The sequence below is a fragment of the Zonotrichia albicollis genome, chromosome 2 (genome assembly GCF_047830755.1).
Source record: "Zonotrichia albicollis isolate bZonAlb1 chromosome 2, bZonAlb1.hap1, whole genome shotgun sequence".
NCBI classification, from domain to species: domain Eukaryota; kingdom Metazoa; phylum Chordata; class Aves; order Passeriformes; family Passerellidae; genus Zonotrichia; species Zonotrichia albicollis.
Genome location: NC_133820.1, coordinates 22,572,855 through 22,600,710, shown reverse-complemented (window position 1 = coordinate 22,600,710; position 27,856 = coordinate 22,572,855). Strand labels below are relative to the sequence as shown.

At 36.2% G+C, this 27,856-nt stretch overlaps 1 protein-coding gene across 17 annotated transcripts in view; it reads right to left on the bottom strand.

The window, feature by feature from the left end:
* Nucleotides 1-27,856, bottom strand: part of DMD (dystrophin) — a 1,146,493-nt gene that overhangs the window by 138,826 nt on the left and 979,811 nt on the right. For all 17 annotated transcript variants that reach the window (XM_074534563.1, XM_074534577.1, XM_074534568.1 and 14 more), the window contains one exon: nt 21,269-21,415. In XM_074534563.1, coding sequence (XP_074390664.1) covers nt 21,269-21,415 — 147 coding nt within the window. The remainder of the gene's footprint in view (nt 1-21,268; nt 21,416-27,856) is intronic.

Below are 27,856 nucleotides of genomic sequence, written 5' to 3'. Positions count from 1 at the left end.
CTCAAATGGGAGCAATAGCTGATAGGATTGATATTGTGCTGATTGAAGATAATGGCAACACTCCTATAACAGTGTGATATGACTTGTGAGAGGAGCTGCCTTCATTCTGCAGCTGGCCAAAATCTGTGTATTTATGCTTCCTAATCTGTGAGTAAATTCAATTGACATGAAAGAAAAACCTGAGTTATATATAGCCCATACTGCCAAACCAAAATGTTAAAAACCTAATTTAAGTTGGAAGATAGTCTCTGATTTCCAGTTTCTTCTATTTGAGAAGAAAAGGTGCTGATAATGAACAAATGAATAAATAATGCTAAGCCACATCTTTACTGAGGATGTAGAATGGTACACAGTGAAGGTTAAAAGCTCTCCTGGCATGAAGGATCACAGTGTATGCATGCATGCAAGAAAACCATCACTTCACATGTGTCAGAAAACCCCATTATCATATATTGCACTTGCTAAGTGCCAGACATTTTGTTCCAGTAATTCCAGTAATGTTACAGGCAGTTTTACTCTTAAATCTGTTTTCATTAGCCCTCTCTTTGAAAAGCTGAATGCCCTATTTACCACTGTCAATCTGTAAAGATCTCAGATGAAGCTAAAATCTTTGAAAATGGTTTTGTTCAGCCCCCTGATCTATCCACATCACTGATTCAGGTCCTCCCATGGGCAGAGAGGGAGGGCTCTTCCTTCCCAGTGGAACAAAGCTCCAAGGTGCAACCCCACAGGATGGAATTAAAGCGAAGATATTTTGTATTTCCAGGAAAAGTGTGACTGGTCTGCACTGACTATTGGCATTTCAAACAGTTCAGACACTGGTGCAAACATTAAACATACCTTTTTTTTGCATATCAATTAAATAATGAATGGAACAAACTTGTGTATTTCATGGTAGAGTTGTTAAAATATATTTATCACCTGCCCAGCTTCAACCATGAGAAATAATGTTCCACCTCCAGAAAATACATCACATTCTGAAAAATGCTTTTGTTATTTATTATTGAATGTCATAAAAACCTCTCTTAAGTTTCCCAGCTTATTTTCAAAGTTGTTTTTTATAACTCCCCTCCTTCCCAAGTAAATTATTTATTTCTGTTTAGGCTTGCCTTACTACTCATCTAAAAGCAGAGAATTTGGAAATTTTAAGAATAGATCTTGGAGAATTTAGACAGTAAGAAAGATGGTGATCCTGAGATGCAGTGCCACTGAAGGGGAGTGCAATTCAAGTTTGTGAAATGAGGAGCAAAGCTAAGAGAGAAGCAAAGACGAGATTTCCCACACAGACTGAAGCCAGACTCAAAACCTGAATTTGCAGTATCTGTACAGCAGCACCATATAATCCACTGACAGGCAGTTTAATTGGCAGTTACAAAACTTTAATTTACTAAGTCAGAAACCCTTTCTGAATGTCTAACTCACAAGCTGTTGTTATCACAGTGGCAGTTTGACACATGGCCTTCAAGTTAGGTAAATAAAGGAACAAATTAGCATTTTCTTGAAAAAAAATTTGTTTATGAAAGACTTAACTATGAAGGACATGCTCAAGAAAGAATTCTACAAGACTAAAAAATGAGACCAACATGGTTTCATAACTCATAAAACTTAAGAGCGATGTCCTTCATTTTGTCTATGAAAATACCTTTAAGAAGCAGTGAAAGAGCGCTTTGAAACCATATGTACAGTTTAAGAAACAAAGATGGACTTGATTCCTTCAGTAAAACTGACAATGAATGCTAGATGATTAGGCTACATATTTTTATTAAAAATTTCATTAATACTTCTCAGATTGAAATTTATTTCAATCAGGGGTTATAGAAGGCAAGAAATCCACCCAAGGCAACACCATCAGTTTATTACAGTCCCTCCTGGAGCAGGCTGGTGTTGGCTCTGTCAGACATGGGGAAAGTTCTGGCAGCTTCTCACAGAAGACAGAGTGGCTGATTTCTCCTTGTCCTTATTTTGACCCATGAGCCATTATAATACCCACTGAACTTTCTTTCCCCTGCTGAGGAGGGTACTGAGAGAGCAGCTTTGGGGGCACCTGGCATCCAGCCAGGGTCAGCCTACAGGAATACATCAGGAGGGCCAGGATTTCTAAAGAAATCTGAAGGCAGAAATAAATTCATGTAAACTTTTTTGACAAATTGTGTCAAATAAAAATAATTAGGTCATCTGTCAAAAGCAAACTAAATCATATTTCTTCAATATCCTATTTACAGCAATGAATTTATACATTTGAATGAGATATACAGAGGAATTTCAAGCTGCACTGAGTCTTGTGTAACTTCATTTAGAACGGAATAATTTACAATCAGAAGTTTACAAATGGAAAATACAAAGATTTGACTGGGATCTTTTCTGTTCACACTTACTTTTTTAACTTAATGAAAACCCCATGAAATAAATTTGGGGATGTTGAGCCATTTAACTCTGAAACCTTTCCATCCTAGTAGGTTAGCTGTTCTCTGTCCATTCTGAACAATAATGTCAGCCCTTACTTTTAGTATTATGTAGTTGAAACTTTGTTTCTGTTACGTACATGGCCATACAAATTCTGTTAGTCCATTTGTTCTACTCATTCTCTTTGCCTATTAATAGGATTTAGTTACATTAATTTTGTTATGCTTATTTAAATTTATCTCTTTAAAAACAAGGGAAAACCTCTCTGTAGGAAGATTTTTCCTTCCCCCCTTCTCTTTTTACCATTTGAACTCACTCTCGGCAGATCCTGTTATGTCATCTCTTTCCTACCCTGGTAGTCTCTGCACAACCGCCATAGTCTTCCCTCACAGTCTCAGGAAAAACCAAAACTCTAACCCAACCAAACCTATGACAGAAGGCATTATTTAAACAATCTATTCAGTCAGTAACTCCACTGTGCTCACTGTACAGTGATGTTCCTGTGAACACACAAACAAGTGCTTTGGTTACACGCTGCTGGAATGGCAAAGTTGGCCTACAGTCCTGTGCCTGTGACTGCTTTCCTGGCTGCAGAAGACAAATTCCACTTTGATGATCTGTAAATGCTTTGGACTGGGTGATTTTTATCCTCTACAGCTGCCAGCAGTGGCAGATACGACGCTGTAAGGTAGCTACAAATCCCAAAGTAACTTTCCAAACTACAGTTTGAGACACTTGAGATCTTGTAGAAGCACTGGTGAGCTGACCAGGCTGCAGTGAGAATAAAAAACACCTTGACTTTCCAAGCCTACAAGTATTTTAGAAAAAAACAGCCACAGTGAAACTGGAATTGCATTAGATTTTGAAATGTATTTCCTGGTAGACCATTCCATGGCATTTCCCCAAGGGAATACACTCTGTCAGCATGTTTCTAGTTCAGCTGCCCATGCCATTACATTAATGTCTTATTATTTGGCATTTGTCTTGTACAAGAGAAAACAATCATGACAATCAGGGAGGAAAAGGGAGAAAAAAGCAACAGCTGAGAAAGCAGGAGCACAGATCTTGTGCTGTTAATGTTCATCATCTGAGAGAACAACTGGCAGGATCATCTATCTTGAGAGTGCAGAATTGTTAAAGTAAAAACACAATTTTAGAGGCTCGAATGAGCAAAATGAACTAATTTCTTCATATTTCTGATTATTTTAAAGGACAAATTTGCAAGGCATATAACACTTAAAGAGGTAAATCCTTGCTACTATAACTCTCATATCCAATATCAACAAGTTCCCCACCTCCCATTTTGCTCCTCCTTCTCACCACTGCCAATTCCCCATTAGATTCTGCTTGGCTCCTGTTTTTTCCTTCATGCTATCATATTTTGCATGTTTTAAGCTATTCTTCAGAGTTTAAGGATCCTATTTTTTCTTGTCCTGCTTTCTGTGTTTTCTTCCTTTCTTACCTAGCAGTCATCCCCCATCTCTGGGAGCATTCAGGGCCAGCTTGGTCAGGGCTCTGAGCTGGGTCTGGTAGAAAATGTCCCTGCTCACTGCAGAGAGTCTGCAGGAGATGATTCTCAAAGGATCCCTCCAAATCAAACCATTCCATGATTATGCAGCCTCCAGATTCCAAAAATGCACTGCCTGCCCTGCCTCATAGCAAGGTCCATATTCCTTAAAAAGTGTGGCCAAAAGTAAAGCTGAAAAAAAAGATTATTAGAATCTCTATTCTGACAGCAATTTGCAGGTTAGGCCTCTTAAAAATTTACTTTTCTGCCTACTCTAGTTCAATTTTCAAATAGAAAAATTAGCCTGGTATCTGTATTGATTCAAAATAAATATCATGGCACCTTGTTGGGGTTTTGTTGTATGTTTGTTTTTGTTTTGCGGGGTTTTTTGTTGTTTTTTTTTTCTTTTTGGTGTTAATCTGAAATACTTTCCATGAAACTCGTAAATCCTTTAAAGTCTATACAGAGGTACTTGTTGAATTTAAATTCATTTCAGAGGTTTTTTTTTTTCTCAGACAACCATCTGTGTGTCTGTTGTGATAGCCCATAGTACTACAAGAATAAATTATATACCTGCTTGTCAGCTCTCAAATCTATTTCTGTTTCCCTTGTTGTCAGAAAATCTGTTTTGAAGTGTGAGTATAAACATATGGGAAGGAGTATACAGATACAACAGCCTTTTTCCTTCCAAAATCATCCCAGGACTCAAATTCTGACTGTAGTTAGAAAATTTAACAAAAAATTATGGTCTGCTTAAGTACAGAATGATATCTGAAAAGTACAGAATTAAAGTTTAGCTGTTTTTCCTTCATAAGACCAGCAGAAACTCCACATCATTCTAGTCAAGCCATTTTCTAATTAGCAAAAACCTGAACTTCCTGAAGACCTTTGGGGGACTTCTGGAATTTAATGGATGGAATACCACACTTTTGGATAGGCAGGTAGGTTTTTTTGTGTTTGTTTTTTACATCTTGTTGCATAAGGTTAAATATGCTGAGTTAAGGAGGCACAAACAAATTCATTTCTAGAGAATTAATTCACTCCAGGACCAGCATTTTTTCCTGTCTCTGATCCAGTTCAGTGGCATTTATGCACTTTTACAGCACAGCCATGACTACCCATTAAGTGACAGGAGTGAGGTATATCCAGAGTGATAATCATTCATTTGCGACTGCATAATGGTTCAAAACAGAATCAATAACACTGGAAATGTGAGGAGTGCCTTCAAAGATAAGTTAGGCTGACAAAAGATGCAATTTTCATATAGTCCTATTTTTCCCCCAGTCATGGAAGTTTTAAATAAAACCTTGGATTTGTTCAAACATTGTTCCCTTGAGAAAATGCATTGCTAATCTCGACTCCTACATCACCAAAACCATTTTGCCTGCCAGCTTTCTGTCACTTTTACAAGCTCTTAAAATTGTTTAACAACAGAAGTGGGATTTTCTAATTAATTGGGAAACTATTCACCAACTCTTATACTGGCAGCTAACATTTCTTCCTTAATAGATTCATATTATAATATGCTGAAGTATTTATATTCAAAATGTTCTAGTCTTTAGGAATGCTACCATTTATATCATAAATACAGACTAAATGAGCCATTTACAGGTTTTCTTTTGTTACCAGAATATATTAAATAAAAAATATTGGGAACAGTGGAAGTCATGCTCTAAAAGTTGTATTTCCCACACTATAAACTGTGCAAATTTGTAAACCCAAAGCACATTACTGAGTAATCAGACTCAAATATTATTTGCTATTTTAAAGGCAAAGCAAAACACACATCACAATAAATTGGAACTGAATACCTGCTTCAGACTTGGTAGAAAGGTAAAGTACTTTGACTTCAGGGGTGCTTAAGAACTATAGAATAAACTGCAGACTTGGTGCCTCGTTTGAATCCTGACCTTCCTGAGTTCTGACAGTGTGTTGACATTTAAATTTTACAAATGTTAAACCAGGCATCTCTTTCTCTGCTCAAGAGCTGCTGCTGTGGCTGAAATGTACCTGGCCATGGAGACCATTAAACAAAACCAAGAGAGCTGCAAGATTGAGACTTTTTTAGAATAATTAATTATGCATCACTGTGGAATTAATTAGGATAAACCTTCTTGATGGAATGGTATGGAAGAAATGTAGTCCCTGGAATCTCAATCTGACTGTAGAAGACACTATTTCTTTTATACATATGTGTATGTGTGTGTGTGTGTGTGTGTGTGTGTGTGTATGTGTGTGTGTGTATGTACACACACATGTTCTATACCAACCAGGTAATACAAAATACTAGAATGTGGACTCTATGTTCTCTCAGAATGTGAACTCTTTGTTAGAGCAAACAGCCTTTAAAGCAAGTTCACTAAATTTTAGGAAGGAGAATAATCGTCACCAGTTTCTGGATTTGTAATTTTATGGCTCTAACGGTGTGCAGACATTACATCAGCTATCAAAGACACTACAGCTACAGCAACTGTCCCAGAAGCACCACCACCCATTTTATAAGTTGGCCAAGTAGGCTGAGATCATAAAGATGTTGTTCATTATTTCAGACTTTCTTGTGAACAAGTTATTTTGGTTCACTTAGAAACAATTCCTAATTCTGGGAAAAATGGCTCATGAATTCATTAGCCTAATATCCTACTCAACTTCCTGGCTTATGTATTACTCTACATCTTCATGGAAATTCAGATTCTTACTGCTCATTTCACTGAATAATTAAAGGATACATACGAATCAAGCTTCACTTCAAGCAACCATTTGTACCACAATGAAACAGTATGAAATAAACTCAGACAGAAAGGCATCTCAAAGCAAGCAAGCAAGCAGGATTGTATGCTCTGTCTCAAATATGTAACCTGACAGATATGACACAGAAAGGACATGAAGTTCTCTTCTCTTCTGTTGTACAGATTACAGACAGTGCATTACAGAAAAAAAATATGAAGGGACTCTAATGAATCAGATGAGAAAAATCAATGAAAATATCCAGTTGCACTAGAAGGAAATAAAATTACCATTTATGCAACTGATTCATGCAATGTGTTGGGAAGGAACAGGCTCTTTGGCAAAGTATCAGTGAAATTCATTTTTTAATTTTGAGGGAAATCTAGGGATGTGGGAATAGTTTCAAGTTGAGGAAAGCAGATACTATTTGAAATTTAGAGTGCTGTCACTGAAAGATGCTGATCATTGGTGTACATTCAGAAATGGAGCACAAGTTGAAATTACGAGAGGAGAGGAGAGGAGAGGAGAGGAGAGGAGAGGAGAGGAGAGGAGACGGATTTAAAAGGATCTGTGTCCTTCAATCACCACTTACACCCACTTGAGATTGTCCAATCAGATGTCCAATCCTGTTATAAAATCCACGAACCAGAATAAATATTTAGGAGGAAAAATCCCCCTTTCTGCTATTTGCAAAAAGCCACTAGAAATCTAGCAAAAGCTTAAATACAGTTTGGGTTTTATTTTTAGCTATTATTATGATCTGTTATTTAAGAATCCCATACAGGAAGAGTTATAAATTGTTAGGACTATCCCAAAAAATTTTCAATTAAATAACTAAATTAATGTAGAGAAATTTAATTAAAGCTGCACTGGTTTTTACAAATACAGTTAATTAAGCTGCTATCTAAAATTAAATCTCACCCAAACTCCTTTTACATTGCTGCAGCTCATCAGATACAGATATAATTAAAATTCTAGAAGTTCACCTATGCATCTGAATACTCAAAAAAGAAAGAAAATCCACAACCAAAACTTGCTGAAGTAGTTTGAGAGGCTGCTGCTTTAATGGGATTTATACAGCCCTCAGAGTGGGAAGACAGCACATAAAACCCCCTCAGAAACAAATCCAGGTTTTCAAATCTGCACAGACTTTTTTGTGCAGTGTAACAGGCCAAGAACCTTTGAAGATTTTCCACAAGTGGAGGGTAACAGATTGACATGAGCAGGAACCAGGGAGATAAATCCTGCTGACTTTATGTGCCTTGCATTGAAGTGAGCAGGAGCAGCACAGGTGAGGCACACAGCACTCATTGCACTCATATCCAGGAGCAGATGTGGGCATCCTCCAGAGAGAAAAATTGCTTTTTCAGTACTGGAAAATCTCAGGTCTTCTGCTAACCTGAATGATCCCCTTTCCTTTCTGACTGTCTATTTCTTGCTCAGACCCAGGCTGGTTTAGTTTTGTTGGTCAGTTAAATGCAGATTTATTTTCTAGATGACAGTGGCTTAAAATCACCACACTTGTTTTAAATAACAAGTAAACATAAACATTTTAGGTGTTGGCTGATCCAGAGAAAGAGATGTTCAGGCAGATGGGAGGTTTGTCAATGCTTTACTTAAGATCAGAGGGCATTCTTTGAAGAGTTGCTTTTGGAGTTGGGGAGAATATGAACTGAAATACAGTTCAAGACTATTATTTATTCCAAATAACAGTGACTTTTCTATTAAAACAGGCATATAGCAAACAAATGCTGACTAAACCAATGTGGGCAGCCAGAACTCAGACTGGGAGCTGGTCATTTCCACAGCTCACCCTGTGTGCAGCCAGTGTGAGCACAGGAGCCCAGCACTCACGTTACCCTGCATGGGCAGATCCCTCTGGAGTTCTGAGAGCATGCAAAAATAAAATTATCCTCCACTGTTGAAGGCACAAAGCTGAATCACACAAAAATATGTCAACATTTTCATGACAGGTATTTGTTTTCTCTCTGCCAGCAAAAAATATGCAGAAGATAAACATTGGCCATATTTTTCATAATATGGCATGCATAAAACCCTTTTTTGGGAAAAACACAGATGGGAATCCCATGTCCAATGTCTTGGAATTGAGGATTTAGAATTGAACCCCCAAGCCTTTATCTGAAAAACTTAATTTTAGCAGGAAGATGATTCAAGGTCTGAATACTTGTTTCCAACTTGTGGCACAGGCATCTTTCTAAATAAATAAGAAAATCACATGCAATTCTCTTTAAAATATGATTTCATATAGGCTTAGACTGCCACAGACTTTAAACTTAGCATCTGAAATGCAAGATACAACTGCCCTATCATTTTATGCAGAGTAAGAAAAAGAAAAAGCAACAAACATCCAGAATATGATATTAATAAAATAAAATTTGAAAGACCTACTTGCTCCCTTATGAAAACCCATCTCTCCTTAGAGGGAAAAAAATCATTAACTTTTTTTTGTGTATCAAAAATTAATGTGTTTCCTTTCTTGCACAGTAAAATCTGGAGAATCTACACAAATAACACAGAGAGTAAAAACCCACAGAAGCTTGGAAATTGAACAACCAGTGATAATCTGTATTTCTGCAGGCACTTGATTCACCCTCTTACTTTGAGCTTGCAGCAGAACAGGACCCTGGCAAATTGCTATAATCTCCTTTAACCCTAATCACCATTTTAATCAGAAAAAGGTGGGGCAGCCTGGAATCTGTACAGCAAGCAACTGTCATCCTATTTTCTACATACACAGAGTGTGCAGCTAAAAGGTTAAAATGGTTCAAACTTTTATTGTCTTCAGAATATTGCATTTCAGCATTAACAGTTGACAAGTAGAAGAAAATAAAATTATGAGACTGTCTGCTTTGAAGGGCTGTGGAGGTCTGCTTAGACCATGGCTGCATCTTGCACTCGCTCTGATATTAAGAGATTTCATGGGAAAAGAAAAGTTTGAGATTCATACAACTGCCAGGACTAAAAGCCTACCTCACCTTACATTGCACTTTTCCTCTCCCTATTCCTCTAATTTCTTCTCATTTGAGATAATAAATTTCCTAGCTGTGTTCTCTATTTATTTATGTAATGATTTTCATCCTAGCCTTTTCTTAATAAATAGTGGTATGATTGTGGATGGTGTGACAGACGAGGAGAAGCTTCTATGAAGAGGAAGAAAGGAAGCTTCAAGGAGAAAAAAGCAATGAGAGAAACTAAAAAGAGCATCAAGGAGATTGTAGGCAGGGGAAGATTAAAGGAAAATGCAGCAGACAACTGTGATTTTCAGCTATAAAGGATTCAGCAGCTGTCATTAAAACCTGCAGCTCTTCTTGAGACATATTGATCACACTATTTCAATGTTTTCCATACAACTTCCCTCTGTTTACTTCAAATTATAGCAATACTAACTCTAATACTTATCTCAAACAACTATTTGCTTTTTCTAAAGGAGGCAGACTGTCCTGTATTTCTCCTTCTTTTCTTTTTCCAGAAAGGGCTGCTGAACTTTGAGTGCCCTGCTCACCTTGTCACTAACGCACAAATATCAAAATATCCTTCATACTAAAGAGGAGGGCATTTTTACATTTCTAGTTTTTTTTTATGAGAGCCATTTATTCATACAACTTCTTTAATATTGTAGACGCTTGCTGGAATAAGTATCCCTGTAGGGCTTGTGAAGATAACAGAGAAGGCAGTATCTCTGTATTTACACAGTACTGTTAATTTGTAACCAATCGTGGAAAAATTGTAGAACATCATTAGACTGTGGACAACTGGAGAAAATTTGTTTCTAGGATTTCTAACCCATTTTTCATACAATATTCTTGTACAGATATCCAAAAAAACATTTCAAAAATGCAAACACTTCATTTGATAAATGCTAAGACAGTCCTTATCTTCCACCTGAGTGTGTCTCAAGCTTACTTTTTTAAAGTTATCTCAGAGTTCTTAATCACACAGATCCTTTTAAATACCTCATAATCTAAAATATAAATGTTAGAGAACAAAAATGCATGAAGTGGGATAATTCATGTTTGCCACATACCTCCTCTTGTAACACCCTTTTTGGAGGCATTGGGGAATTTTTTACATATTAAAACCAGCTGTATTAGTTTAAACCACAGAATTACATTAGATTTTGGGCAAAAAGGAGAAGGGCAAAAAAGGAGAAAAGAGCAAATTCATACTGTCCTATGCTTTCAAACACAAAGCCAACACCTTTCAAAGGCTTCTCATTCCCCACTGAGAAAAGAAAAAAAATTCCCTTAGATCATGTACTTCCCCTTTAGGTACATTAATGGCATTTTTGTTCTGATGTGACTTTGTAAGAATCAAAATGCCTCGGCCTTAGGGTTTTTGGGTTTTTTTACTTTTTATAATGCACTAAGCTCAACAAACCTTTGTAGAAAATAGAATACTCTTAATTATGAATAAATTAACTAAATTAACAACATGAGATGGATATGAAATTAGAGGATTGTTAATTGAAACTGCAAACACAGCTGTATACAGCTTAGAGATGAATCACACCAGTAATGACACAGATGTTTATAAAATGTGATTATGTTCAGCAGGAGCATACTATTGAAACTCCCCAGCCTATTCTTATATTGTGTCATTGAAATGGTGTTTAAATCCATGAACACCAGGAATCAGAATCTCAGGGATGGCAAATTAGGCTCCCTGGATATGTGAATTAGTGTTGTCTGAATGTCAGCAATTTAATTCTCCAGCTTTCAAAGAATGTAGAAATGGAGCCAAAAACAAACATCTGTTAGTTATAGTCGCATTCAGAAAACAAAAAAAAATTAAAAATCTCTGGCAAGTTAGAGCCTATCTGAATATGAGCAAGACAGTGAAAAACAGTATCTCTAAGCTGTGTGAATATACTGATCATATAATTCATATAACACAAGAGCTCAAGAAATCTACTTTGTGTACAATTGTGGATATGTATTTTTGGGGCTATCTCTCCAAAGTGCTGGAAGGATCAGGAACAAGTGATATCTTCTATCTAAAGATTTAAGAATAAATTAGCTTCCTAAAGACAGCAAATCAGGCTCTTTTTTTCCTTCAGCTTTTACAACTTTCCTAGGTGTTCTTCAATAAATTTTACAATGAGGGTGTTGGGTGTTTATCTGGCAGAAAAAGGCACAAACGCTGCTCCTGGATCACCCAAGGATATCTGAGCTGAGCAGGCTCAGCAGGGATGCACTCAGCCCAGCTGGGAGGGATGGCAGAGCAGACAAAGCCAGCAGCCCATGGGGGCTTAAACTCCAACATACCAGAATAAATTCTGCAGGGGCAGTTCTCATTTCACACTGAGCACTGAGCACCCACAGCGGCACGCAAATGTGATGTTAAACACTCTCTGATTTGTTTCCTGCAACAGTTCACAGACTAACAGAAGCAGATTTTACAACATCAATGGTAACCATACTTTCAATGAACATCCTGAATAATACAAGATCATAGTTTGTGTCCAGCACTGTAGTGTAGCTCACATCACAAAGACACTATCATCTGATTCAGGGCCTTGGCCTATATAAGGATAAATACTTATTAACACAAATGTACATGAAGAAGAGGTTGTTTTTCTAACCCCCTTTTCTAGAGAATGGGACAGACCTTTGGACTATGTAATATCTACATTAAACTAAAAGTAAAAACTATCAGTAAAACAAAAACTTACACCAACTCAGCACAAAGTCATTATAATTCAGCTAAATTTTATAAATGTAGGTTATGGTCCATAAATGGATACTCACCTGAAAACACATAAATTCGTGCACAAGATGGTTAAAATAATTTGAAAAAAAATTACATAGAGTATCATTGGTAAAGCTGAAATAATCAGCATGACCTGGCACTGTTAAACATTACAGGCTCATCCCATCAGCTGTTGGAACTACTGAGCACAGTGTATCAATGTGGGGGCACAGGGCTGAGACAGAAAAGCGGTGATCATAAAATTGGATTTGACTCTGTCTTTCTGAAACTTTATTTGATGGGAGCTGACCTCCTATTCACTGGTGAAGAAAAAAGGATTAGATCCTGACTTTTAAAAAGAGGAAGCTCACTCTATTTCTGCAACAGACCATACCAGTCTGACAGTATTTCACAGATCATTCACAGCTGAATAAAGTTATGGAGGCTTTATGAGAAAAATGTAACCCCTTTCTCATTAGAGGCAAACCTAGGCAGATTTAGGGATATATTGCAGGTAGCTATGACAACTGATGTGCAACCCAAAGTCAGTTATCTTAGGTTTCTGGCTGGCAAAAGTACAGACCAAATCAACTCAGGATTTGAAATGTGATGTTTTGAGATAAGGAACTGTAATGTCTGGATATACAAAAAGCACAACGCCATTTTATGGAAGACACAATCTTCTATTTCTTCTGAATACCCTAAAAATCACCACACTGAAACTGCACTCCATTATCTGCTATGTGTCAGCTAATTAATTAGGACAGAACTGTTTGTTTTTACAGATGAAAGAATCATAAATGAGGGTACTGAAAGGACACAAAACACTTGAGGATGGCATGAGGAATCAGAGGTATGAAAGTGAAAACATCCAACAAAATGAACATGCTACCTACGGATGTAAATTTAGGATTATTTTTCTGGATTGATTAATGCTATTTAATTTTGGCTTAAAACAAACAGAACTGTGCTAGAGAAACAACTTTGAATACCTGAGAAAAGGGAAGAGAAAAACTGAGTCTTCAACCTCTACACTTAAAGCTTCCCCAAAAATGTCATAGAGAATTAATTTCCACAAACAGGAATTGGGCGTTGATCTTTCCAGGTACAAAAGAAATAAAAATGAATACTAATAAAACCTGAAATTGCAAGCTCTGGGTCAATAATTGTAATCCATACAATATTTGTTCCGTAATCAAGGGATATATTTCTAAAGTTTATTGCAGATCCTTGCGTTATAAACTAACAACAAGCACGAGAATTGAACAGCTTAGATGTGCCACAGGTGAACATCTTGAAATTACACCTTCTGCCTGTGTTGTGCTGGGTACATCCAAATCAGGAAGGACTTTATAGAAGATTTTGCACACACAGCATATGAGAGGATTTGAGCCAATTTAATTATAAAGTGCCCTCCTCTACAGCAAACACACCATTACATCACTTTCATACTGCTCATGGTTTCTATGCCAGGGTACAACATTCAGCTTTACTCAAACCATGTTGAAACTGCACTGGCAACTTCAGAGAGCACCTTGTGAAAATATTTTTTAAATGACACACATAATCTTCATAAAGGCTGGTTTCAAATCTGTGTCACAACTTAATGCCACTGACATTTTTAGTATTTTAAACACTATTATTAGCAGTACCTCTAAGACAGAAAAAAAATTACTACTTAGTCTCACTGAAGCAAAAAGATATAAAAAATATAGCACAAAACCTAGCTTAAAGACTGCAAAAGCTTTCTGTAACCTGAAAGTAGATGGCCTGACATAAAACTATCTGCAGTGATATAACACATAATTGATATGTCAGAAAGACACAAAATGACTCAACAAAGAAATAAAAAAGGCAAACATTAACCTTCTGCACTGGAAATGTGGGTATTATTTCTTTTCCTTGGGCTTTTAATCACTTCAAATGAAGTTTCTTGTAAAAAAAAATCACATAGTTTCAGAAGAAGGGATTAGTGAAAATGGGGAGAAAGAGAAATATGTTTTGCCAGTTTTACATTCTCCCTCTAAAAACCTTTAACAATACTTTGGCACTGGTACTTGGAATCTAAGGGGTTTTATATTGCTTTCAATCCAAGGGTATTCATTAAGGTTTCATTGAGTTACAAGCCTCTGAAAATCACATTAGAGAGCCTTTACTGGGCAGCTCTTAAATTCAGTGAAGGCTCTATCTGCCACAAACGTGTTCCACATTCAAAGCAAACTTTGAACTTCTGCTCCAAGCGCGCTTTGAACCGGGTGGGCAGCAATGGGTGGAGGATGAGTGTGAGAGGATGAGTGTGAGAGGATGAGCGTGAGAGGGTGTATGTGAGGATGAGTATGAGAGGGTGTGTGAGAGAGGATGAGTGTGAGAGGGTGTGTGTGAGAGGACGAGTGTAAGAGGATGAGTGTGAGAGGGTGTGTGTGAGGATGAGTGTGAGAGGGTGTGTGTGAGGATGAGTGTGAGAGGATGAGTGTGAGAGAATGTGTGAGAGGATGAACGAGAGGATGAGTGAGAGGATGAATGTGAGAGGATAATGTGTCATAGGATGTGTGTGAGAGAATGTGTGAGAGGATGTGTGAGCAGATGAGTGTGAGAAGATGAGTGTGAGAAGATCTGTGAGAGGATGAGTGTGAGAGGGTGTGTGAGAGAGGATGAGTGTCAAAGAATGTGTGTCAAAAGATGTGACAGAGGATGTATGTCAGAGGACGTGTCACAGAATGTGTCAGAGGATGTGTGTCATAGGACATGTGTCAGAGGATGTGTGACAGAGGACAGTGTGTCACAGGACACGTGTCAGAGGATGTGTGTCAGCAGTGTGTGTCCCCTCCAGGGGATGGAGCAGAGCCATAGATTGCACAGATCCATCACAAAGATCCATCTGGTGCCAGTAAACAGCTGACCCTGCCTCCTGCCCTGCCCGACCTGCGCCCTCCTGCCCTCTCCTATTACTTTAGCAAAATCCAACCTGCAAATTATGAGCTCTGACAGTTGATAACATTTTGGGAATGAAAAGAGCCTGTGGAGTGGAAGCTAGGACTGGAGATTGACTTATAATTGCAAGGTTCAATTCTGTTTTGTCCATGTTTGCTTTCACTAATGACTGCTGCTAACCTTGTGCACTTCCCAGCTGTTCCCTCTCACACATTCTCACCTTGAACAACCCTAATTTTTCATAATGAGCAGCCTAAACATAGCTGATTGGAATCAGGTCACACACCTAAAAAGGTATGGAAAAAATCAGGGCACATTCTCCCAATTTGTGCAAGAAAAAACCCAAAGCTATCAGTGCAATTTTGGAATCCAAGGTAAAAATCTTCTAACTCCTGTGGTTTACACCTTTGTATAGGACTGAAATTCAAAGCTTTAATTCTTCAAATGTAACTTCCACATCCTTGTCAAAGGGATTTCTACAGAAATGATTTGAAATTATGGTTTTCAGATGATCAGGTATTATAGATAATGAACAGTAAAGAATACAGTTTCAGTGGTGGTTGGTAAATAAGTTGAAGAGCTACAAACTGGATTATTTAGATAAAACTACTTGACTAAAATCCACCAGAACTAGTAGATGTTGGTTTCCAGTGAATATATTCTCAACAGTATCATAATCTCTGTTTTCCTGAGTATCCTAAATATAGTCTGGTATGAGTCATATGGATGGGTGCTGCCAAACATAATATATAGCTGCTGACAGGTGGAAGTAAATTGTTCAAGTCTTCCTTTATAAGGAAATGAGTCTTACATTTTTCAACTAAATGCCCATTCTTTTCCTATCATTTATCCATCAAATAGATAAATGGGAGATCTTACAGAATATTTTGTATATGCAAAGGTTGTACAAGAGAGTACCAAACTCAAGATTCACATGTGACATATTTTCTTACTTTTGATAAGTTTTAGGTGATTTTCTTTCCATGTATAAACAGCATTACTCAGCTGTTATAATCCCCTGCACTCACACAAATTTATGAGAAACAAAAAAATACATTGAAAGAAAGTTACAGATGCATATTGTAATGAGGATATACAGTAGGGTAAATTGCTATTCCTCTGCATGGTTTCCCAAAACATCTTCAGAGAGGACAAAATTTCAGCATAAAGGAAGACAAAAGAGGATAACAAAACTCTCAAAATGAATGCACCTTCTTCCCAAAAAATGATTAAAGCATTTGCAATTTCCAGTAAAGTGAAATTCATGACACACATCATAAATTTAGTAAGATTTTACTAAGGTTTTATTGGTTTTCCTGCTGTCATGTCTGTGGATGATAACCCCTCCTGTTTATAGTTGCACACTTTCTTTCACTGACTGCCCTAAAGATGTCACAATGAAGGTGTCCTCCTAATTTAGGAAGGAATATTTCCAATTTTTGACATAGACTTCAGTAGAATTGAATCCCAATACTGAAAGCTGGCCTTCCTCCACTAACTTACAGAAATAAATAAATTGGATTTCTAAAGAATGAATCGCTGCAAAATGAATTCTATATGCATAATTTTGCAGACAAATATTGAGAAAATCTGAGACTCATTCTAACAGAAATGAAGAAAAATGCTTGGGTCTATGACTTCTGCAGCCAACTGGCATGGCCAATTAAACAAATAAGAGACCGTTAAAGTGCTGTAACAATTGTGGTTTTGGCAGAAGTTCCTGTTCCCATGGAACATACAAACCAACATTTCGACTAAGTGGTCCAATGGGAAAACTCAACTTCCAAAAAGGATCAAAATCTCCCTCTGGTGGGAAGATGAAGTCTGCAACTACAAAATAATTTCAAATTTCAAGGTTGAAAAGCACCATTATTTTACTAGTGACTTAACTACTATAATTCCAACTGAGCTAGGATTTTGGCTCCATATATTTAGAAAAGCTGTCTCCCACTTTTTTCCGCTACTTGATGACATATGTCAAAATCCAGTTTAAAAAGGGGAAAAAACTAAAGAAATAGGAAGAAAATAGTTATTTAAATGAATGAAATATCAATGGAAAGAGAAACTGCTAAGATAACAGAAAGGTAATAATATATAAATATAAAAATATGAAAATTGAATGGCCTTTTATATTGCCCATCCATTTAGACATGAACTTCTCTGTTCATACATAGGAAGAAACATATTTCTTGCTACTGTTGCATCATCTAAATCTATCAACTTTAGCCCCAGTTTACACTCACTGTTTAATAATAAATAATTCTACTTGTAATTTAAGATATGGAACAATATAAGACCAATATTCAGTATGTGACTAGAGCTTTTGTTTATGATGAAAGCTATGATAGATACTAGATACTATGCACTACCAATTGGACAACTGAACTGTAAAGCAAGAGATGATTTTTTTTCTCTAAGAAAAATGATGTGAGAGAATATCCTTCATCACTTTAAATTTTAATTCCATGGTTTAGACATGAAGTTTACTTCCTGGAACTGCATACAATTTAAAGAAGTAAACTTGGTTCAATTCAACTGCAAGAGATCTGAAGACATTTCTTTTACATAGGTATTTTTGTTGTTATTTCATTTTTGTATGGTGTTTTTCTTGGAGAAGGCATGAAAGACAGAAGGTGAAGTAAAATTAAAAAAAGCCCAAACCTAAAACCTGCTACAATAGGTCACTGCTGATTTCAGCTTATATTTAGCTACAACTTCCTTGCCTTAGTGTCCAACCCCAATAAAAAACAATGTGTAAGCTGAGGATTGCTGCCCAGAAATCCTGTGATTCAGCTCTTCAGAGATTCACTGGCCAGCAAGATTTTGATGCATAGTGACAATTTTACACTGATTTCAGGGAGAAGGGATTTCCTTTTTGGCTTTTATATTCTTGATATTAGTACCTCTGGAAATACAGATGGTAAGATTCATTCATATTTCTCACCACAGATTGAAAGAATCAGCTAATGTTTGTGAAGCACACAGAGGAAACTGGTTTTTGAAATAATTCATTGCAGCAAGACTTATTACAGTAGTGTGCATTATGCAGCTGAGTAACGAGCCTGTCTTCAGCAGAATACAAATAAAATGATGATATGACTTTAGATAATGGCCTGCAGGGGTAGTGAAAGCCTGCTGGCTCTTCACAGCTCCTGCAAGCAGAGAGTGCTCTTCAAGGGAACAGAATAATAGCTGTGGCTGGACCTTCCAACCAATGGCAGCATGTTTTTTGCACCACAACAATCTTCAAATCCACACATCCTGCAGAATCTCTGCTACTGGTGCAAGATAAGCTGAGGAGTTAGGACTCAAATTAAGGCTTATGCTTCTTGGCAGTCATTATATATATATGGATATAAAAAATGGAATTATAGAAAAGTTTAGATTGGAAAACACCTTGTGCTGATTTAGCTCTAGGTTTTTGATGTGCTCAAAGACAACCACTCAACCTTCAAAAGTAAAAGCACTAGAATATAAATACCATAGCAAAACATCTTAATAAATAAATTTTTGGATGAAAGACAGTTCTTACTGTATTTTTCAGCTTATCAAAGGTACTTTCTAAATGAAAGCAAACAAAATTTGATTTAAACAAAAAAAAAAAATTCTTTCTTGATAACTGAAGGCTATGTTCTCCGTGGGATACTTGTAAATTCTTTTACATGTTAGGAGTTTGCCCTTTCACCATCATTACACCAACCAGATCCCTGACTTAGTGAAATGGAATTAATTCCCACCAATTTTAGGGGATTCTTGGCTCCCTAAATGTCAACTGGAAGTAAGCAAGAGTTTGCAAGACATGTTCTACCCCAGGGTGAACTCATTACATAGACTGTTTGAAGCACACATGAGAGCTTCTTGTGAAATTCATAACAAGTAGCTCCTCAGAAAGATTTCATCTCCTTCAAAGTTTAAGAAAAATAAAAAAAATAAACAGAATATTTTCCTCAAAACTATTCTATTAAAGTCAGGAAGCCACTCAAGGTCCATAGACGATGACACAGTTTTCAGTGACTGAGCTGAGTGCATCAGCTTTCATTAATGAAATGCACTCCACACAACACTTCAAAACCAGGACTGGTTAAGCCTGTAAATGGCTGAGTGTTTTCTATACATTTTTGTACCACTAATACTCTGGAGTATATTCACTAAAATTGAATACAAACCCAGGTAAATTAGTGGCAAACATGCCTTACTGCAAAAATACAAATGGAATTCTGGGAAGATTCTGGAGGAATATTTGGTTCTATTCACTAACAGCACTATTCTTACTGTAGAACCACTGTGCAATACTGCAAAGGCTGACTATAGTTGGCCTTATTCTTATGATTATAAACTGAATATAATATTAAATCTTTGTAAGATTTGGCTTAAGATGATACATTTCCTCCTCTAATCTTATGTAAGTTCCCAGTGTTAATAAAGAAACAAGAGAGACATGATTACCTCCTCTACAAAATGTTTCAGATGTGATAAATTTTATGTCTTTATGCACTTCAAGGCTGGGTATTTTTCTGGCAATCAATAGCACAGAGCTCTCTGTTTTATGATTTTTCTGAAGTGATATTTTCTAAGAAATGGGTTACATGGATAAGAAATATTTTCCCCATTAGGAATATGGCAAGGGTGGAGAGAGAGATCACACCTTTGAGGAGGGAGAAGAAGAGAAGTAAGCTAAGAAAATAAAGAAGTGGAGTACAGAAAAAAAAACCAAAGAGAAATAAGGGAGGGAAGATGGGGAAAGACAAAGAAGAGCAGGGACACAAAGAGTTGCTTTTTGAAAATAAGAATTAAGAAAAGCCTGAGAGAAACATAATCAGTGTAAAAGAAAGACACAGAAAAATAGACTGAAATGTATAGAGAAAAATGATGAAAATATTACAGTCGATATTTTAGGTGACATTAGCATAACAAAGGCAATTAATAAATAAATTAAAAAAAAACTCAAAACCATTGAATGAAAAAGAAACATACTGAAAAACTGTAAAACCAGAAACAAACAACAGGAACATACCTTAGAAGGAAAATGAAACAAAAGCAATTTTTGCATGAAACAAAAACAATTTTCATTTTTGCTTTTTCTATTACATGGCCAAAATTTCAGTTTTCTATAAAGGGTATAACATCTAAATGTAGTGCTGGTCAAACATAAAAATTTCTAGCCCTAAGATGGAAAAATACATAATAGTCTAATAAAAGTGCCATTGGTGTGACTGTCCTGCAGATCTTGCATGTAGAACAGTTGGTCCAAATAATTGTATATCCACTCCAATTGATCTATTCTATTTCAGTCTCTGCCAGTTTTTTCTCTTCTAAAAAAATGAGCTCTGCCTCTCAAAACATTTCAAATTCTGCTCTCTTTTAAGTAGAAAAATTATATTATAGGAACAGACGTGTCTTTAGTCTTTCCAAGGGTCACAACTTGGCCTTTAGTATATCGTACCCTTTCAAAGTTACTTATGTCTTTTCCCCTCAGGATGTGTTTAAAAATTTACTGGAGTGCTTTCACCTTACTCTCTGTATCTTCCAAGTGACATTTAAGTAAATATGAAAAAAGACAATAAGACATAATATTTCAATTAACTATCTGTTCTATCAGCAATAACATCTCACCCTGACATACTGTCTCGAAGTATCTTCAGATGAGATGAAAAATTTATTTTCCAAATATCTGGATTTGATAAATCAAAGCAATAATTTACAGTGAAAGTGAATTGTTCACAATGTTTCCCGAGCTCTGTGGAAAATAATGTATTATCTTTGAAATGTGTGCAAAACATGTGGCTTGCCCTTTATATTTTTAAACCATTAACAATATCAGGTTGGGCCTCTGTCTAATGCATTTATGAATAGTAACAATAAAACATTTTCTTGGGCTTTCTCATCTTTCATTCCTCAGTACGCCTTTGGTGCTATCCCACAGGGAACAAAGCACAGAGAAATAGAAATATTTACTTAAATGCAGCACGAAGAAAAAAGTCATGTGAAATATACCTGCAGCACCTTCCACCTTGTGTTTAGGTCTTCCACACAGCTGAGGTTGTACTGGGAGAGTTGAAGGTCGGGGGGAGTGAAGCGGTGAGCGAGCTCGTTGACATGGTGCACCTTTTCCTTAAGGGGAACAAGTTCTGCCCGATAAACCTGTGTGAATAAAATATAAATGCAAATTAATAAGAGCACTGACTTCAAAAACTATGGGCTCTGCTACCAGTTGATTAGTAAGGTAAAGATATTACATGCCAAGCTGAAAGGAAAGTGCATACGGCTATGATTCCATAATTCAGTTGCCTGTCTATTTCTTTAACTTCATATGGACTTTTGGTCTCAAGTGTAAGGCCTGGCATTTCAGAAGGTGCTGTGAATTTGGAACCTTCACAGCCACTCCTGCCCAGTTTAGCCAAATTTCTAACCAGCACACCCACTGGGAGGTGCCCTTCAGAGCACACTTGTGTGACAGTGTTCACAAGGGTTCTTGGAGGAGGGAAGAGACGAGAATGTTGACTCCATGTTCAGAAGGCTTGATTTATTACTTTATGATATATATATAGATATAAAATTATAACTATAATAAAAAGAAATAGAAGGAAAAGGTTTCCTCAGAAGGCTAGCTAAGCTAAGAATAGAAAAGAATAAATAACAAAGATCTGTGGCTCGGACAGAGAGTCCAAGCTCTCTGGTCTGTGGTTGGCCATTAATTGTAAACATTCAAGATGGCCCAATCAAAAATCCACCTGTTGCATTCCACAGCAGCAGATAACCATTGTTTACATTTTGTTTCTGAGGCCTCAGCTTCTCAGAAGGGAAAAAAATCCCAAGAAAAGATTTTCACAAAAGATGTCTGCAACACTCTTGTCTTCTGCTTCATCCTTTACTTGTGTTTAACATGTTCAGTCAGGATGGATAGGAGTGGTTTAACACAGGAAAACAGAGGAAGATAGCTGCTCACAAATACGACAATGGAAAAATTATGAAACTCTTACAGACCCAAGGTGATGGTTTTACCATGGGTATTGTAAGTGTCACAAATAAAAAGGTTAATAATGGAAAGTCCATTTAAAAAAAAAGAAAGAAAAAAAGATAAAAAAAATTGCTATGCATCCCAAACTGGCTCACAATACTCATATTTAAAAGAAAAAAATAAAATAATGTTTATTTTAAGATATACTATAAAACTATGCATAAAAGCAGTTTAGCTACTAATTTCAGTAATGTATGTGAAAACCATAATCTGCCAGTTACAAACTACTTCTTTTTAAAATCAAGAACTTGATGAGGATGTCTCCATGATGTATCTGGGTACATTCAGACAAATTCAGGGCACCATGACTTTATCCAAGAGAGGATAAAGTCTATGTAGATCTTTCACTGCTCCATATCTATATTTTCTAACGAGACATTTATGAATTTTTAATGTGATAAAATATGTCAAAATGTAACAATGAGTCATTTCTAAGGGACAAATTCTGTAATTCTAAGGATCATGTTTTATTGCCATATGATGTCTGCACACAAAGGCAGAATAATTTACTTGCTAGATTAGTCTGTTCTACAGCTCCTTTCTCTCAGCATTTTTAATATAAAACACATGTGGTTTGTATCTCATTTAAGTTCATCAAATAACCTGAAATTATTGCCTAGTAATCTTTTCATCAACACATGATGCAAAATAAGGTAAAACAAAAAGCCCATCCAGTGAGTGAACCTTAAAAGTAAATAATATGAAGACATTCATAGGCATTAGAATGCTATGAAGAGCACTAAAGGTAAACATCATTGAAAAATTATTCCTCAAACATCTTTTAAAACCAGACTTGACTTCCATCAATTATGTTAAATTACCCTGCAACATAAGGAGTTAGACTGCCTTAAGTGGTACTCATACAGTGAATGACTCTAATGATCAATCTCTAAAATACACCATCAGAAGGGATGTGTATTTTGTAAAGGAAGTGCAGAGAAATATGCAAATGCCACGACGTGAGAGAAGATGCATGCATCAAGTTCATGACATAACAGTTGACTTCCCCATTTCACCAGTTTTATACCACTGGAGTAGAACTGACATTACTGGTGAGAACAGATTTATGGCTTAGTGCTGAACAAGGTCTGAAATACAAAGAAAAGGAAGACAGCTCACGTTTGGTTTTACCCTAGAGAGTTATATATGTGCTTACCCTGAACTTTTTAGTTAGCAAGTGAGTTCAGAGAACAAACAACACGCTGTAAAAGTAGACATTTGCTGTTGTAAAGTAAAGGCCTCAAAGGCTGAAGAAATATATACACCTCTATCTGAGTCCTTCACTTACAAATGGTTGTTTTACTGCTTTTTTTCCTGTGATCTGCTATCATGGCCCAGAGTGCCTGGTCATGACTCTGTGGCTTACATTTGGAATGATCAGCTCTGTTCCTTCTGTGTTGCTTTGTCTGCAAGATGAGAGAACACCTCTAATCTAGTGTCACCAATGACCACTTTGCATAAAATATAGATATACATGTGTATGTATTTAGATATCTTATAACAGAAAATGTATTATGAAGGTAATATATAATAAAAATTAAATAGACACACTATATATAAAAAAAATATATAGTATATAGTATATGGTACATAGTAGATAGTAGATAGTATATATTATACATATAAAATACAAAAACACTGACAGAATAAATGCCAATCAATAGATGGAAAGATCATTTCCCACACTACAATGCACTTTAATGCAGTTCCTGTACTAAATCAAGTTAATTTTCTATTATTTGTATGGGATTAGAGTCAGATGTTTTTCTGATTGAAAAACATCACTGCTTAGGCAAAGCACACAGGCCTTATCAGGCACTTGTTTTTGAACATATATTAAAGTACCTGGCTGATGTCAGACCAATTATTTGCCTCTGCATTTTGGACTTGAAAGTACTGGTCTCACTTGAACACTGACATTAATTATTAGGTAAATAATATTAGCCATTATACCTAAATTAAAATGAAATAGAAAATATTTCATAATTAGTCAGCATGTTTTTTGACTGTAAGTTATGTTACAGACCAAAAAGGCTAAGGCACAGAAGCAACCCCCCACAAAAGAAATGAAATAGACATGGAAGAAAAGAAGAAAACTCATCTTCTGCCATCTCTTCAATCAATGTCCTAATTAATTTTTTTGTGCTGCAAGGATAATGATTTTTGCAATGTGATAACAATATTCCAATGCACAAAATACCACAGTTTTTGCCTTTAAATTCAATATTCTGTATTCTATTATTGCTAAGCCTGAATTTTTGCTAGTGTTTTTATTAGCTGGCCAAATCCAAGCATGATAAACAGCAAGAACAAAAAAAGGAATGCTGGTCAATGAGCAGCTATCTAATTAATGCCAATAAGCTTACAGTTAGAAAACTGTAGACAGAAAAGAGAAAAATAACCACAGAAAGATTTGGAATGTGACTTTGAAGTATTAAGGAGTCAGCAACTATAAGCCTTCTTTAAGCAATAGTTTATCACAGACATCCAGTCCATCAGTCATCCTACATGATTATAGAGCTAAGCATCTGTAGAAGCAGAATTTTAGAATTTTTACTGGAAATGTGTTACAGAAATATTTATATTTCTAATAATAATTTTGTATAATACAAGACTGGTTGATTTTTTCTATTTTTTTCCCTTCTGCATAAAGAGCACTGAACATATAACAGGTATATATTGAACAAAATTAAAGAATTATATTGTTGGTAATTTAAAAACCAAAATACATGGTGAGTAGTAGTGTATTACTATCACAAGGAGATGTACCCATTAAATTGCTCAGAGTGCAAATGAGTTCACAGTATGAACAGTGATAGGACAACCAGACCCAAATTATCTTCATTATAACTGTCTTTATGCAAAACAGATCAATGCTTTGTGATACTGTAGGTGGTAGATTGGATTTTAAATGATCCGTACAGTCTTGTTAGAAAATATTTCAAAATGCCTTGGAAAATGAGCATGGTCTCTAGAATACACATACCACAGACATCCTAACCAGACAAATAATAAAACTCCGGAGAGCACACAGTAGCCAGGATCAGTCAGATGATGAGCTCATCCTGCCCAGTCCCTTGTCTGATATTAGCCACCACAATTCCTTAAGGAAGGAAGCAAGGGAAAGCATCAGCTTCCCTGTTCCTCGCACTCTTCCAGCTCAGCAACTTGAGTCTCAGAGATTATGGAGCCAGGAACTGTATTTTTATGCCAAACAGATCTTGATGGAATCCTTTCCAAGGTATTCCATACTTGATTTTTGGACTAACATAGGGGTTTATGATCAAAAATATCCTCTGATAAATTTAACATTTAGGTTAGAGTTTGGGGTTTTTTTTAGACCTATATATATGCTGGACAGAGTAGACCTTCTGGAGCACATCAACTTCCTCTTTAGGAAAACTGATCTGTGCTTTTTGTTTCCCAATAATTGGCTATTTATCCACTAGAAGACCTTTCATGTTCTCTCAGTGGAACTTAGCTTCTTTGCTGGAAGACATCCTTAAAACCCCTGGGGAATGGCAAATGACCTATAGCCCCTTAAACATTATGCCCATGTATCCTTAAAGGCACAGTTGGAGATGCGAGGTACACCTACATTTACAAGCCTGTTCTCTCTTCTGCAGAATATCCTTTCCCAGATTTCCTTGACTGTAGGTCCACAGGACTGACTACATGCACTTAGAAAATTTTCACCATGTGTGTCCCTCATCACTCATTAAAACCTCCTGATTTTAAATAAGAAAATGCTGTTTTATTTTACACTTCCATTAGAACACTTGACCAAACAACCATCTGGTTCTGATGATTTAATGATCTTAATCAAGACATTTTGTTCTTTGTATTTTTTCTTCAAATAGATTTCTTTATTATTTTCTTTAGGGACCCCATGTTTCCAGGTTGTTCTGAGTCCATTTGCATGGTATGGACTGGTTCTCAGGATGCAGTGCCGCTCTGCTGCCTTCACACACTTTGTCCTTTTGGTTCCTTTTCGGCAGGCTTCCTCATTTGTGTGCAGCTTTCTTTCTGAAAACTGAACACTGCTGTAGTGGATTTTTTGGGTTATTTTTGTCCCTGCAGAGTAGCTGACCTTTAGTTCATAATGATCCCTATTATGATAGCAATGTTTTGAACTTGCAGTGCTCAGCACCAAGCCAAATCTTTTCCCTACTGGTTTTTCTCTTGGATTTTCTTATGTATTTTCTATTTAGTGTTGGAACTGCAATTCCAAAAGGATTTCAGGCTAGTAATTACAGATCTGTTTCTAAGGTATTTTAGAAGATGCAGGATAAGCCTCCCAAAATTATTTGCAAGTCGTTTTCTGCATATTTTTCATTAAATTTGTTTGTGCTTTGGGTATCCAATTCCAAAGTAGTAAAAACCACCAGGTAGCCCTCATGTCTTTCCAGAGAATTCCAACTCCATTTATGAAAATTTGATGCTTAGGGTTTTTTCAAATTTTTTTTTCCCACATTTCACATGCCATGTGTATCTTTTATTTAAGGAAGCCTAACACAGACTGATTTTGCTTTGGAAGGCTGCCAAATGTTCAGAAGAGAGAAAAAAAAATCTACTTCTTTTTATTTAAAGATTCACCAAAGGGGGAGGGTTTTTTTCAATGCCATGAAAAGGTTTCCTTTTTCTTTTAGGATTCTTAAATTGGTTCCATAAAAACTCAAAGAATATTCACTAATCATTCAAGTAGAAGAATGAAAGAGTGAAGCTTATTTCAATATGAGCAGTATGTATTTTATGCTAATTCTACATACTTATATATATGTATATAATACATTTATATATACTTGTATATAAACAAACATATATAAAATATATTGTGCATATTTATAATATATGCAATCAGTATTAAATGTTTTTCTAGCTTCATAGAGATTTTTTTGCTGAATTCATCACAAAGTTCAGAAAGGAACACTGACTCTACAGTGCACATTTTCTATTTCTTAACCCCTTCTCCCTCAACCACATGCTCAACTGTTGGCTGACAAGCCAAACACAGAGTTCAGGAGTCCAATCAAAATTCAATCAAGTGCCTGTAACTTCCAGCTCACTGATGTTCATGGAATAGGGTGACTAGAGCCCATTAAGCCATTTGGAAAATACACCCTGAAAAGGAAATATATTCCCAGAACATCAAGTATTCCTTGTGCACAGAGAAAGACTAAAATGAAGATTTTTTTTTCTTTATTGTCTGCTATAGAAGACTGCCATTGGATCATTAAAAATGCTTCTTTACATTTGCTGTCCTTATTCCTACTTGATCCACACAGCTACCATGCGTGTTTAGATGTAGTCCACAAGAGTGCCTTGTCAGAACAAGTAGCATTTAAGCAGCTTTATTGACTATGAAATCATTGCTGCTTAGCATCTGCCACACTGACCAAGGAAAATAACAGCATGCACATACAAAGTCATAGATCCTTATGCACACCTCAGTAGTATTGAGATTGAGTTTAGCTATATTTGCCTTAAAAATTGTATTTAATAAACAGACAATATCTAACAATTATTTATTTGCAACTGGTATGCAATTGTTCAATAAGAAACTT